General features: G+C 41.4%; 1 protein-coding gene across 5 annotated transcripts in view; it reads right to left on the reverse strand.

The window, feature by feature from the left end:
* ZNF318 (zinc finger protein 318) overlaps positions 1-7,984 on the reverse strand; it is a 35,658-nt gene extending 27,674 nt beyond the window's left edge. For 2 of the 5 annotated variants that reach the window (XR_014021932.1, XM_081293988.1), the window contains exons 1-2: positions 6,752-7,953; positions 3,259-3,410 (exon numbers count right to left, since the gene is read on the reverse strand). Coding sequence is in view for 4 of the 5 variants with exons in the window: in XM_081293988.1 (XP_081150114.1) it covers positions 3,259-3,410; positions 6,752-7,210 (611 nt within the window). In the remaining variant the exon portion in view is untranslated. Of the gene's footprint in view, positions 1-3,258; positions 3,411-6,228; positions 6,709-6,751 lie in introns of those variants that run through there. The other 3 variants (XM_081293989.1, XM_081293986.1, XM_081293985.1) reach the window with 3 other exon arrangements.
* Positions 7,985-14,551: the final 6,567 nt, after the last annotated feature.

A 14,551-nucleotide genomic window follows, 5' to 3' on the forward strand; every position in this document is an offset into this window, starting at 1 on the left:
TACCCTGGAACATAAAGGTATGTGAATGGATCAAGGATGATCTCTGAAATCAAACATAACTAGAGTAAATAATTTTACCCTGTATCTATCAACCATGAACACCTATATTTGGAGAGGAATTACCACATCACTAAAACACTATCTACCATACATATTGGTGTGGGGGGAAAAACTCAAGCTACATGGTTAGTGGCAAATTCATCCAAGCTCTCATGTTCAGCTCTCCACTAGAACTATTACATATAACCACCAAATGGAATACTAGTTCATCATCTAATGGAACACTAATTATCAAGAAGCTAGAAGAATAAGATGGCTCTCAGAAAGCCTCAGTCCAGACTTGGAATCTCCAGTAAAAGGAAACATACAATGAAAGAACTCATATGAATAATTAAAAAAAAAAAAAGCTATCATGTCAATATAGTCAGAAATCAGGATGCTTACTAGAAGCTCATGTTCTCCTTCCTCAGGGATCCCAAGGCATCAAAAAGGAAACTGGTTGCAAAAAAGTAAGTCCTAAAAAGGATCACACCTTCTGTAGGCTGAAATAATCCAGTAAAGAACACTCTAAAAGCCTTAGCTAAATCTGTTTTCTAAAATAAGGTCTCGGGGCTGGGGATGTGGCTCAAGCGGTAGCGCGCTGGCCTGGCATGTGTGCGGCCCAGGTTCGATCCTCAGCACCACATACAAACAAAGATGTTGTGTCCGCCGAGAACTAAAAAATAAATATTAAAAATTCTCTCTCTCTCTCTCTCTTTCTCTCTCTCCACCCCCCCCCACTCTCTCTTTAAAAGAAAATATATATCTGAATTTAAAAAAAGGTTGCTCAGGGCTGGGAGTGTAGCTCAGCTCAGTAGTACAGTGCTTACACAGCATACATGAGGCTCTGGGTTCAATCCCCAGTACCACACACACACAAGTCCTTTAAAGCCTAAACTCTCTATTCTTTTGCTTTGCTAAGTCCTCAAGAAAGATGTCTACTTCTGTCTTTTCCCTAAGTAAATTAAAGGGAAAAAAATTCCTACCTCATCAACCTTTATCAGGACAAGGAGTTGTCAGGATATGAGAACTCCAAAAATGGAATATTTAATCCCAAAACAACTTTAAACACGAGAAATAAACCTTGTAATTGCTAATTTTTTTAATATTTATTTTTTAGCTTTAGGTGGACACAGTATCTTTATTTTATTTTTATGTGTGCTGAGCCTTATGTATGCTAGGTGAGCACTCTACCTCTGAGCCACAACCCCAGCCCTATTTGCTAGTCTTTAGAAGCCAAAAGGCTTAGAATTTTTCATTCAATCTATTCATGCTCCATTTTCAGAACAACTTATAGTCAGTTATAAGGATGTTAAGGTAAGGATTTTTTTATATCTTTATTTTATCTATTTTTATATGGTGCTGAAGATTGAACCCAGTGCCTCACATGCGCTAGGCAAGCACTCTACCACTGAACCACAACCCCAGCCCACTAAGGAAAGGATATAACAACCCTTGACTTGGGTAACTTGATTGTCACCCAAACTATACAAAACTTAAAACAGATTCAAACAAAGAAGAAAGAGAATAAAGCAAATAAAAATCTAAACATGGCCGGGGCGTGGTGGCACACATCTGTAATCCCAGTGCTCAGAAGGCTAGAGACAGAATTGCAAGTTCAAAGCCCCAGCCTCAGCAATGGAAAGGCACTACGCAACTTAGTGAGACCCTCTCTCTAAGGAAAATACAAAATAGGGCTAGGTATGTAGCTTAGTGGTCGAGTGTTTTTGAGTTTAACCCCCGGTACCAAAAAAAAAAAAAAAAAAAGAAAAAAAGAAATAAACATGTATGTACAAAGAATGGAAATGGTCTATTTTATTAGCTAAAGATTAGTCTCACTGTCAGGAGATTGAGCATGTCAATGGTACTATGGGCCGGTTTTAAAAGGATAGTAATTATCCATACAAATCATACTGAGCAAGAGAAAAGGAACTGTATAGGTGGTAAGGTGTAAAGAAAGGTCCTATAACCTCCATTCAGAACCTTAATTCAATTTCTTTAAAGTAGACTAGACTCTCTAAAACACATAATTCTATAAAAAAAGATCACAGTTCTAAACTCTGTAAAAGGAAAATTTTATAACTTTTAAAAGACAATTGGTTATCTGAAGCACACATAGATAACAAAGTTATGAAAAGGGGAGGTGAAGATACCTCAAAACCTTAGCAAGGAAAGAGAGAATCACACCAAGCACCACCTACCCACACTAACTATTCAATCATCTCCCAAAATAGAAGCAGCTGGAAGGTCGAGAGCTATTGCCTCAATTAAGAGACGTAGTCACATACCTTGAAGACCTATCTTCAGAAGCTTCAGTATTATATGACATAAGACTCTCCTCCCTTGCTTCATTGCAAACATAGCCACTGGAACTTTGAAGTAAATATTAGCAATAGCAGCACTGTCCTCAGACTTCCTGCCTAGCAGTCTCCACTTCACTGTCTATGCTCTGTTCACTACTGAACAGTTTCAGAAAGAATACTTCCTTGATTCACTGCTACTGCCAATCATTTATGAAAACTCCCAATGTGCTGGACAAAGACCATAACAGCTCTGAGAAAAAGGCTCTGAACTCCCATCCTAACTAGTTTGGCTTTTGAGGTGAATAACGCCTAATGTTATTATTTACTTGCTATATAGATAACTGTGAAATGCATTTGCTCTTCCTTAGCACTCAAGAGTTGTAAAGTAGTAAATGAACATTTTTAAAAACCTCTATTATCACTTTATACAGTAAACATTCACACATATATTAGACATGAATTTATCTAAACCCTTTTTGAATCTATATTTTGGTTTGGATAAACTTTTGAAGTTTGTTTTTTTAAACACTGTTAAAATTTTTTTTCCTTTTGTGTTCAGAATTTTCCTTTGTATAAGGGACATTCTTCACACCTTTACAATAGTTTACAATCCATGCTATTTCAACTATTTTTCATTTCAGGGATTCTGATTATAACCCTTCAGCATACTCTTTTTATCCATACCAAGATGAGTTTTTAAAAATCATGTCCACCATACAGTTCATTCAGAAACAGTCTCCATATCCTCAGTATGCTTTCTCCATTCACAAAGCCTTTTCCAATGTGGTACTTTGTTCTGGACACATAGACATAGGGAATAAGTGCTGGCACCATCCTTTCAAATACATTATGTGGAAAACAGCAAACTTTCGGCCTTCCAGTACTAGTATAGTGCACCTGCCTTAGTGAAGCCTACCTGTCCATGTCCTCCAGATTATCCACTGGTGACCCCAGCCGATCACTAAGCCGACGACGTTCTGGTGTGCTAACACAGAAGTGGTCATTGCCAACAGTGATCCTTAAGCTCTGTTCTAAAGAAGAGTCAGAACGCAGACTAGGAGGGCGTCTCTACAAAAGTAAAAAAAATTATATGGTAGTAATATGGTCAAGATGTCACTATGCCTAAAAATGTTCTCCCTACTCACAAAGCTGTGGTTCAACAAGATGAGAAATATTGATTAAAAACTACTTTAAAAAGCATCTTTTAAATTTTCATTTTCTTAGAAAAGCCCACACCTCCAATCCTCCCAAACAATGACCTCTGATTCTTAGTTGTAGGTGGACACAATACCTTTGTTTTATTTATTTTTATATGGTGCTAAGGATCAAACCCAGGGCCTTGCACGTGCTAGGCAAGCACTCTACCGCTGAGCCACAACCTCAGCCCTGACCTCTGATTCTTTTTTTTTTTTTTAAAGAGAGTGAGAGAGGAGAGAGAGAGAGAGAGAGAGAGAGAGAGAGAGAGAGAGAGAGAGAGAAATTTTTAATATTTTATTTTTTAGTTCTCAGCGGACACAACATCTTTGTTGGTATGTGGTGCTGAGGATCGAACCCGGGTTGCACGCACGCCAGGCGAGCGTGCTACCACTTGAGCCACATCCCCAGCCCCAACCTCTGATTCTTAATGGACATTAAAACAGAGAGGTGCTCTCAGAACCTACACATTTTAGTGAAGGATGCAAGCCAAAAACAGGTGTTTTTTTTTTTTTTTAAAGAGAGAGTGAGAGAGGAGAGAGAGAATTTTTAATATTTATTTTTTAGTTCTCGGCGGACACAACATCTTTGTTGGTATGTGGTGCTGAGGATCGAACCCGGGCCGCACGCATGCCAGGCCAGCGCGCTACCGCTTGAGCCACATCCCCAGCCCAAGGTGTTTTTGTTTTGTTTTTTAAGTTCTTCTGATAGCGGTAAGTGCTATAACATTATTAAAACATGATACCATGAAAGACAGGAAAAGGAGGAGTTACTATAGATAGGTAAGAGATGGATTTTCTGAGATAGTATCATTTAATCTGGACCATGCCTGAGATGTCAGTTTTGCAAAAAAAAAGATAAAAAGATGTTTTAGGTGAAGGGAAAGAATTACTTGACAATTTTGGGGGTAATAGGAAGAGGCCTGTATGGCCACAGAAAAGTGACACAGATAAACAGAAACCATGGTTAGTAAATTCTGATTTTTACTCTTACTGGGATAAGAGCTACAGATGGGTTTTAAGCAAGGAAATACTATGATCTAACATTTTGCCTTCCAATGTATTGCTTACACCCTCACCAGTCTTCACTCAAATCACCTTCTTGGGAGGCTTTCCCTATCAAAAATTTTAATTCCCTTCTCTGCTTTATTTTTCCTTGTACTTAATCACACTAAATGTGCTACTCCATTTCTTTTTTTTTTTTTTAGAGAGAGTGAGAGAGGAGAGAGAGAGAGAGAGAGAGAGAGAGAGAGAGAGAGAGAGAGAGAATTTTTAATATTTATTTTTTAGTTCTCGGTGGACACAACATCTTTTGTTGGTATGTGATGCTGAGGATCGAACCCCGGCCGCACGCATGCCAGGGGAGCGTGCTACCGCTTGAGCCACATCCCCAGACCCTACTGGAGATACATCTTTTTTTTTTTTTTTTTTTTTTAAGAGAGAGTGAGAGAGGAGAGAGAGAGAGAGAGAGAGAGAGAGAATTTTTAATATTTATTTTTTAGTTCTCGGTGGACACAACATCTTTGTTGGTATGTGGTGCTGAGGATCGAACCCGGGCCGCACGCATGCCAGATGAGCGCGCTACTGCCTGAGCCACATTCCCAGCCCGCTACTCCATTTCTAACTTCTCTTAATTTCCAATTCATCTTGCTAAAATTTAAACTGAGAGCAGAAGTTTTTGTTGGTTTGTTCACTGTCCTGCCTAATACATGGTAGATGCTTAATAAATACTTATCAGATGTATGAAAAGAGGGTTTTAAAAAATCATTTTCATTTCTGTATCCAGAATAAATTGGAGGATAGTAAGAGTGAAATGTAAAGGAGCCAAACCCAACAATCCAGGGAATTGTTGGTATGGCAAAGAATAGTTTCGAAGGTGTAATTTGGAGATACAAATGATAGGTTAGGCAGATATGGTTAATATGACAGATTAGATATAGGGAGAAGGGAGACAATGACAATTTCTGACTTGAACAAAAGGTGATACCATTTTGTGGCAGAAAAGACTGAAGCAAATAAACTAACATAGGAAAAAAGGGGAGGCTGTGGAATCAAGTTTTCTGTCCTTGCTTCCTCTGTAGTGACTGACATTCAGACTGACACAGCTGGGTTTTGAAAATCTTAACAAAATGACAAGTCAATTCACCTATGATGACAGTAGCCAGAGTACCTGGATACATGTTAGAAAGGTACTCAAGAAAATAGAAACTTTGTCACTGGGTTATAAGATAGATTGATGAAAACTGAAACAAATTCCAATACCAGACCCTGAGCAGAAACTCTACTAGAGTGGTGGTTCTGACAGAGGTCAATATCATGTCTAAACTAAAAACGTTTTTTCCCCCCCTTTGGGTGCTGGGGATAGAACCCAGGACCTCACAGATTAGGCAAGCCCTCTACCATTGACCTATACCCCCAGTCTCCTAAATTAAATTTCTTAATCTCATGTTCTGTTCCTCTAGCAGTAAAACACAACGGTTACAATCATGGGCTGTGCAAACTACATGTGAGTTGAATCACAGCTCCACCACAGTTTCACAGGCTCATCTGTGTCACCTAGATCAATTTACTTAAGCCTCTGGGTTGGTTCCTCAGCTGTACAATAAGGAACAATATTTGCTTCACCTCAAAGGGTTGTGAGCGTTAAAAAGAACCTGTGAAGAACTAAGCACGGTTCCCATCCTACAACTCACCGAGTGGTAGTAGCTATCAGGACTGTGGTTAGGCTCCTTTCGTTTCGGAAAGCAGTTCCAATCTAGATCCCCTAACAGGTTATCCCGCTAGAGTGCCCTGACTTGCCACAAAGATGGACATTCCAACTGCTTTGCTAAGATCCAGGGGCCAGCTCGAGTGTAAGGGAGTAAAACCCCACGGAGCCCCGAAGAAGTGTCAACTCTCCAAAAAGTACCAGACACAGGGCTGGATAAAAATCCCCTCGCCCTGGCAAACTTTTCCACCTCTTCTCCGCTGAGTGAGAGAAACAGCCTCTCGCCAATAAACGGAGCACTCCCTCCCGACCAGACGCCCGTGCGGGTCCCTAGTCCGTTATTATATAAACGAAGCTCCCGGGGCTGACAGGGACCTCGGGCTCTGGCGTCGCCGAGGACTCCCGGTCTAGAGGCCTTGCAGCGCCGGGGCTGAGGGCGTTTCTGGAAGCGGGAACTCTGGGCAAGTGGATCAGGGTATGGGGAAATCCCGGGTAAGGGGTGGGATTACCCGGCTGCCGCTGTCGCCTGGATGGTCTCCGCGGCCGTCCCGGGCGAAGTCGGCGCGGGACTCCCCGCGGCTGCTGCCTCGGAAGCTGGCTGGGCCGGGCGGGAAGAGTCGTCGGCCCCGCGGTGGCGACGGGGAGCCGCGACGGGCCCGCGGCGGGGACGGGGAGACGCGACGACCCCGCGGAGGGGAAGGAGAGGCCCGGCGGCCGCGGGGAGGGGACGGGGAGCCGCGGCGACCCCGTGGCGGAGACGGTGAGGCCCGGCGGCCACGGTGCCCAGTAGGCGAGCGGGGCCGGCGAGCCGGGGTCCGCAACGAGGAGGAACAGGAAGGCGGCGGCGGCGATGTGCGGCGAGCCGGGCCAGAGGAAGAGCCGGAGCTGCGGCCGATACGAGGGCCGCCTCCGCCGCCGTCTTTAGGTCGGTGAGAGGAGACAGAGGAACGGGCACTGCTGCGGTACATGGCTCTGGCAGCAGCGGCCACGGCGGCAGCTCCGACCCGGGGGCGCCCTGGACGCGGGCCCCGAGCGCGTCGCCACAGCTGCAGCCGCCGCCGCCACCACGGCCTCCGCGCGCGGCCCCCGTCGCCGGAGAAGCCCCCTCCCCTCGGCGCCGCGCCGCGCCGCCCCGGGACCGGGCCGAGCGCGCTCCCGCGGCCGCAGCTGGCGGTTGGAGGGCGCGAGCACACGCCCGACACACCCCCGAGCCCTGCCGGGCTCCCCGCTTCTCTACTCAGGGAGTGTCCACTGAAGCTCTGAGATGTGGGGAGGAGCGCGGAAGCTGGGCGAGGGGAGGGGAGTGCAGCGCGCGCCCAGAGATCCGCACGCTCCGCCTCCCATTCCGCAAGATGGCGGCCGCCGAGCCACCCACTTCCCTCCCCCACCCCCGGGGTCACGTGACGCCGAGGGCCAAAGCGCGAGGGGCGGGGCGAAAGAGTGGGATTAGCGGGAGCTGGACTAGATCTCCCGGGGATCCCCGACGCGTCGGGACTCCTAGGTGCTATCCTTTGGGAGTTTATTCCTGCTTTCCCTGCTCCCCAACCCTGTTAATGTATCTGGAGACAATAAGTTACTATAAATGGTGAGAATATAAACACCCCCGAAACTTTAATTCTGTCGGAGGTTACGCGCCTCAACAAGAGCACCCACCAGAGCGCGCGCCCCTACAGAGGCAGCGTCCCTACCATCAGTTTACTTTCCTGTCTGCCCAACTTCTAGAGGTTTGAATTGAGGATAGGAAAGAGCGGAGTGGGTGGCCAGAGAATCAAACACAAAACAGACATCAGAGTGTATTTTCTTTTTCTCTTAAGAGAGAAAATTATTTATTTTATTTTTCAGTTTTCGGTGGACACAACATCTTTATTTTATTTTTAGGTGGTGCTGAGGATAAAAACTAGTGCCCCGCGCATGCCATGCGAGCGCGTTACCGCTTGAGCCACATCCACAGCCCAGAGTGTATTTTCGAGAAGTACTAACCACACACGGTTGTCTGGCAGAGGTCACTTACCACCGGCAGTCCATGTCATGACTGGCAGGAGAAGCCTGGCGAGTTTCTGTGAGGTTCAGACAACACCTGCTCACACCACTCTCAGTCTTAACCAGAATTTTTCTAGATGCCATTTCCAGGGCTCTGTATCCCAAATACAAAAGTCGAAAAAAATAAACCAGCAGTACAATGGTCAAAATGTTTGATGAGTTCTTTCCCATCAAATACAAATGACTTAGTATTTTTAATATTTTAATGCTTCTTATTTATCAATTGGACATACAAACCCTGAAATTGATATAAAAATCAGGTTTCTGATTACGAAGAAAAGTTTAGTCAAACTTAAGATTTGCTAGGTATTTTTGTTTGTTTTTTTGCAGCACTGGAGATCAAACTCAGGGCCTTGCTCATGCTAGGCGAGCTCTTAGTTACTACTGAGCTGCATCCTCAGCCCCTACTAGTTTGTTTTTATATTAAATTTAAAATACATCCAATTCCACGTGTTTGTATAATGGCATATGCTTACATTCATAATAGCTAAGCAAAAATGAAGTAAAATATATAATATTATAGAAATATAAAATATATATAATGTATGTATTTTTTGGTATTGGAGATCAAACTGAGTAGCACTCAACCTCTGAACCACATCCCCAGCCCTATTTTGTATTGTATTTAGAGACAGGGTCTCACTGAGTTACTTAGTGCCTCCACGTTGCTGAGGCTGACTTTGAACTTGCTATCCTCCTGCCTCAGCCTCCCAAGCTACTGGGATTACAAGCCTGTGTTACTGCGCCCAGCAAAGTAAAAACTTTTCACTGGTTGGTTTTTCTTATCCTCAGCTCTTCACTCTATATAAATTTATATAAAGTAAAATAATTTATTTTACTGAAAAAAAAATAAAAAGACTGCCTGGAGTATATGCCCTGTCTTTATTAGCCTTTCTGTGGATTTTTGTAACCTACTTTTTTTTTGTTACCTACGTTTTGATGTGATATAAGTAATATGAAGAAAATATGAATCTCTGTGTATAGATACTTGGAGTTAATACTAGATCAGGATTTGTTATACTCATCACTTTTCTTGCTCAATCAGAGAAGCTGGCCTCTATGGAACATAATCAGAAAACTCTCCTGCTACCCTGTCATACCTGTCTAATGCATCATTCTTTGTATCCTACATGAAATTTCTTGTAGGTCTCCTTATTTGTCAGATATTTTTCAGTGACAGTGGTAGTCTTATTGCAATAGTAAAAATGTTTACCCCAGGGTAACAATTAAAACTTTAGTAGCAACTTGGGAGGCTGAGGCAGGAAGTCAGCAAGTTCAAGGCCAGTCTGGGCAATTTAGCAAGACCCTGTCCCAAAATTTTAAAAATAAAAATAAAGGGCTGGGGGTGTGGCTCAGTGGTAGAGTGCTTGCCTAGCATGTGTGAGGCACTGGATTTGATCCTCAGCACCACATAAAAATAAATGTCTATCAACCAAAAAAAATTTTTTTTATAAATAAAAAGGGTTAGGGTTGTATCTCAGTGGTACAGCACCCCTGGGTTCACTCTCTAGGAGTGCAGTTGGCTTCCATACTGTCCCCCTTACTTGCCATCCCAATACAGCTAAGAAGCCAGCATCTTGCTTTTGGACTTTTCCCAGGTGGGAGTTAAGACAAACACTAGGAGACATGAGCCAAATGTCTTGAAAATTTCCAGTAAAGACCTCTCCTCACTTGACTTTAAGCAAAGAGGAAATATCCCTGCCCAATATGATGGGAGAGGAAATATATCTCTGCCCTATATGATGGGAGAGAACTCACAGGTAATTCTCCAACACAATTCTCATTTTCTTTATATAGATTTAATGATGAAACAAGTTAAGGCGCTCTCATGCTTACTGGTTCGTTCTCTCTCTCTCTCTCTCTCTCTCTCTCTCTCTCTCTCTCTCTCTCACACACACACACACACACACACACACACACACACACCATAGTAGCCATATAACAATGACAGATAAGATCTGAAAATAGAAACCTATGCTCTATGCTAAGGACTGAGTTGTGTGCCCCACTTCCAAGTTCATATGTTAAAACCCTAATTCTCTTATTTTTTATCTTTTATTAATTTTTATTAGTTGTTCAAAACATTACAAAGTTCTTGACATATCATATTTCGTACATTTGATTCAAGCGAATTATGAACTCCCATTTTTACCCTATATACATAATGCAGGTTCACATCGGTTACACATCCAGTTTTTTACCTACTGCCATACTAGTGTATGTTGTATTAAAAAACCCTAATTCTCAATGTGATAGTTGGAGATGGGACCTTTGGGAAGTGATTAGAGTTAGATAAGATCACAAAGTGGGGTCCTAATAATGGGATTCACTCCAAAACAAAGTGGGGTCCTAATAATGGGATTCACTCTCCAAGAATATGCCAAAGTGACAGGCCTCCTGGGCTTTGAAATGAGTTCAGAAGCAAGAGAAGGAAATTTAGCTCCTGTGAGGTAATAAAGATGCTAGTGTCTTCCAGGAGGAGGAGGACTTCGGCCAGGTTTTCAACTTGCAGCTAATGGCACCTCTGCCCCCACATGCAAGCTGAGCAAAACTGTTGCAAATCTTCTGCTTGGGGCCATAAGCTTTATGGGGAAGCCATGTGCCAAATGAGTAGGAGGATAGAAATGTTGACAGTCTTTAGATGAGAACTGAGCCTAGGCACTCCCTGCTCAGTGACTGGAATGCCAACACCCTGATATTACCAGTGTTCCTATGTACCAGTAATAACAGATTAAAGATATAATCTTCTGTTAAGCATAGTGGATTCAATCCATGCATTTATCACTATTGAGTACTAAACCCCACTTTTTTAAAAAAAACTTTATTTGTTGAGAATAAAATCATGGCATTTGCAGGTAAATGGATGGAGTGGAGAATATAATGCTAAATGAAATAAGCCGATCCCACAAAAAGCCAAACAAATGCTGAATGTTTTCTCTGATATAAGGATGCTGGTTCATGATGGGGATGGGGGAAGCATGGGAGGAATAGATAAACTCTAGATAGGGCAGAGGGGAGGGAGGGGAAGGGAGGGGGCATAGGGATAGGAAAAGCAGTGGAATGAAATGGACATCATTACTCTAAGTACATGTATGAAGACACAAATGGTGTAACTCTATGTTGTGGACAACGAGAGATATGAAAAATTGTGTTTTATATGTGTAATATGAATTGAAATGCATTCTGATGTCATATGTAGCAAATTAGAATAAGTTATTTTAAAAAATAAAAAAAAAGCTTTGTCTGTTTTTCAATGCATAAGCTCAAATGGGTGTGGTGGTACACTCCTGTAATCCTAGTTACACTGGATCCCCCAAGTTGAAGCCAGGGCAATTTGAAAGATATGCTCTTAAAAAAAAAAGTTGAGAGTATAGCTCAGTACCTTACGTAGCATACATGAAGTCCTGGGTTCAATCCCCAGTACCAAGAAAAAAGAATATATATATGTATATTATGTACATATATATTCATATGTATTTTATGTACATATATATATATATATATTCATATGTACATAAAATAAATAAATAAAATGGAAATGTGAGGGATGTAATTCCGCACAGGATGGAATTTTGATCAATAAGAGACAGGAGCCAATGAGTAATTTCCTCCCATTTCTTCTCCTATCTCACTTCTCCCAGGATGCTCTTGAGATGCAGTTTGTTTATTGAGGACCCAATCATTAAATTCAGTAATTGAGTAGTGGCCAGGTCAATGAAACTTCTCATACTGGTTCTTTCTTTCCCTGTTTCACTCTCCTTGTCTCTCATATCTGCTCCTTAGACTCCCTAATAATAAAGTCAGATTATGGTTTCTAGGGACCAGAATAACACATTAACAAGAAAAGACTGATATACTTGATTGTATTAAAGTCAACAACTTCTGTTTATCAAAAGTTGCTGTTAAGAGAATGGGGTGGAGTGATGGGAGTGGAAGGGAGGGGAAGGGGGGAAGGGAAGGACAGCAGAATAAAATAGACATTATTATTGCTGTGGGTATATTCGTGACTGCATGACCAATGTAATTCTGCAAACTGTACACTCAGAAAAGTGAGAAATTATATCCCATCTGATTCAAATGTATGATATGTCAAGATCATTGTACTGTTATGTGTAACTAATTAAAACAAATTAAAAATTTTTTTCATATTGAATAGAAAAACCTCTTGGATGGGTAAAGATACCCAGAGTGTTCAATTAACTGTTCATGCCAAACTGTCTCTCCAATAATTAATTCATGTCCCAAATGAAATATGAATGAAAACATTTATAAACAATATTATATGGGGCTGGGGATGTGGCTCAAGCGGTAGCGCGCTCGCCTGGCATGCGCGCGGCCCGGGTTCGATCCTCAGCACCACATACAGACAAAGATGTTGTGTCCGCCAATAACTAAAAAGTAAATATTAAAATTCTCTCTCTATCTATCTCTATCTCTCTCGCTCTCTCTTTAAAAAACAACAATATTATATGAGATCAGCTGCTAAATTGCCTATAGATTAGTTTATATTTAAAATATTTTCTAGAATTAAAAATTTATTGAGGTACTTAGAAAAAAAAAAGAGAATGGGGTAGGAAAAGATATATGCTAGCCCTAAAAAAAGTACTATATCACAATATATAAACAGCAGCTATAGGGCTGGGGATGTGGCTCAAGCGGTAGCGCACTCGCCTGGCATGCGTGCGGCCCGGGTTCGATCCTCAGCACCACATACCAACAAAGATGTTGTGTCCGCTGAGAACTAAAAAAATAAATAAATATTAAAAATTCTCTCTCTCCTCTCTCACTCTCTCTAAAAAAAAAAAAAAAAAAAAACACAGCAGCTATAGAACAATATGAAAGACAAATACTCCAGTAAAAATATGGATAAAATATTTAAAAGAAATTCCAGCCGGGTAAAGTGGTGCATACCTATCATCCCAGCAGCTCTGAGACAGCTCTGAGACAGGACAATCGAGAATTCAAAGCTAGCTAAGTAACTCAGTGAGACCCTGTCTCTAAATAAAATATAAAATAGGGCTGGGAATGTGGCTCGGTGGTCGAGTGCCCTTGAGTTCAATCACAGGTACCCCCCCTCAAAAAAAAAGAAATTCCAGTAACTAGTGAAAATACATAACTTCATAGGTAATCGTGAAAATGCAAATTAAAACCATAATGAAGTAACACTCTACACTCACTAACTTGGCTAAAATTCCAGACATTGGAAGTATGTAGAACAAGGGACATTCTTTTTTTTTTAACATAATTTTTTAGTTATAGGTGGGCACAATATCTTTATTTTATTTTTATGTGGTGTTGAGGATCGAACCCAGTGCCTCACACATGCTAGGTGAGCATTCTATCTCTGAGCCACAACCCAGAACCAAGAGAAATTCTTATTCATTGCATATAAGAATATAAATTAGTACAACCTCTTTAGACAACAGTTTGGGGGCTGGGGATGTGGCTCAAGCGGTAGCCTGGCATGCGTGCGGCCCAGGTTCGGTCCTCAGCACCACATACAAACAAAGATGTTGTGTCTGCAGAAAAACTAAAAAAAAAAAAAAAAAAAATAGAACAGTTTGGCCTTTTTACAAATACAAAAGTTAAAAATGACCATATAATTCAATTCTCATTTATATATCCTACAGAAGTTCATGCACAGGTATATTACTAAGTACAAGAATGTTCATGGTGGCTTTATTTTTTAATTGATTAATTATTTTTGTATACTGAGAATTGAACTCCGGGTGCTCTACCACTGAGCTGCATCCCCAAACCTTTTTATTTTTATTTTTTAAATTTGAGACAGGGTCTAACTAAGTTGCCAAAGCTGACCCTTGTGATCCTCCTGAGTCACAGAAATTATAGGCATGCATCACCACACCCAGTTTCATAGTAGCTTTTATTTGGGATAGGCCAAATATTGAAAACAATCTACATATTCTTTAATGGTAAACCCAATGAATTTTGGTATGGTTATACAAAGACATACTATATAGCATTGTAAATAAACTATTTTTCTAAACAACATGAATGAATCTGAAGAACACAATACAAAGTCAAGGAAAATAGACACAAAATAACATATACTGTATTATTCCATTTTTTAATATTTTTTCACATTTATTAGTGTGTTATAATTACACATAATGGCAGGATTTGTGGTTACATATTCATACATACAGGTGATATAACAATATAATCTGGTTAATAGTGTTCCTCAGTATTTCCCCTTGCCCTCCCCCCAAGTCTTTGTCCTTTGCTTTACTGGTCTATCTTCTATTTTC

The sequence above is a fragment of the Spermophilus citellus genome (genome assembly GCF_964194105.1).
Source record: "Spermophilus citellus genome assembly, chromosome: 5".
Lineage (NCBI taxonomy): Eukaryota > Metazoa > Chordata > Mammalia > Rodentia > Sciuridae > Spermophilus > Spermophilus citellus.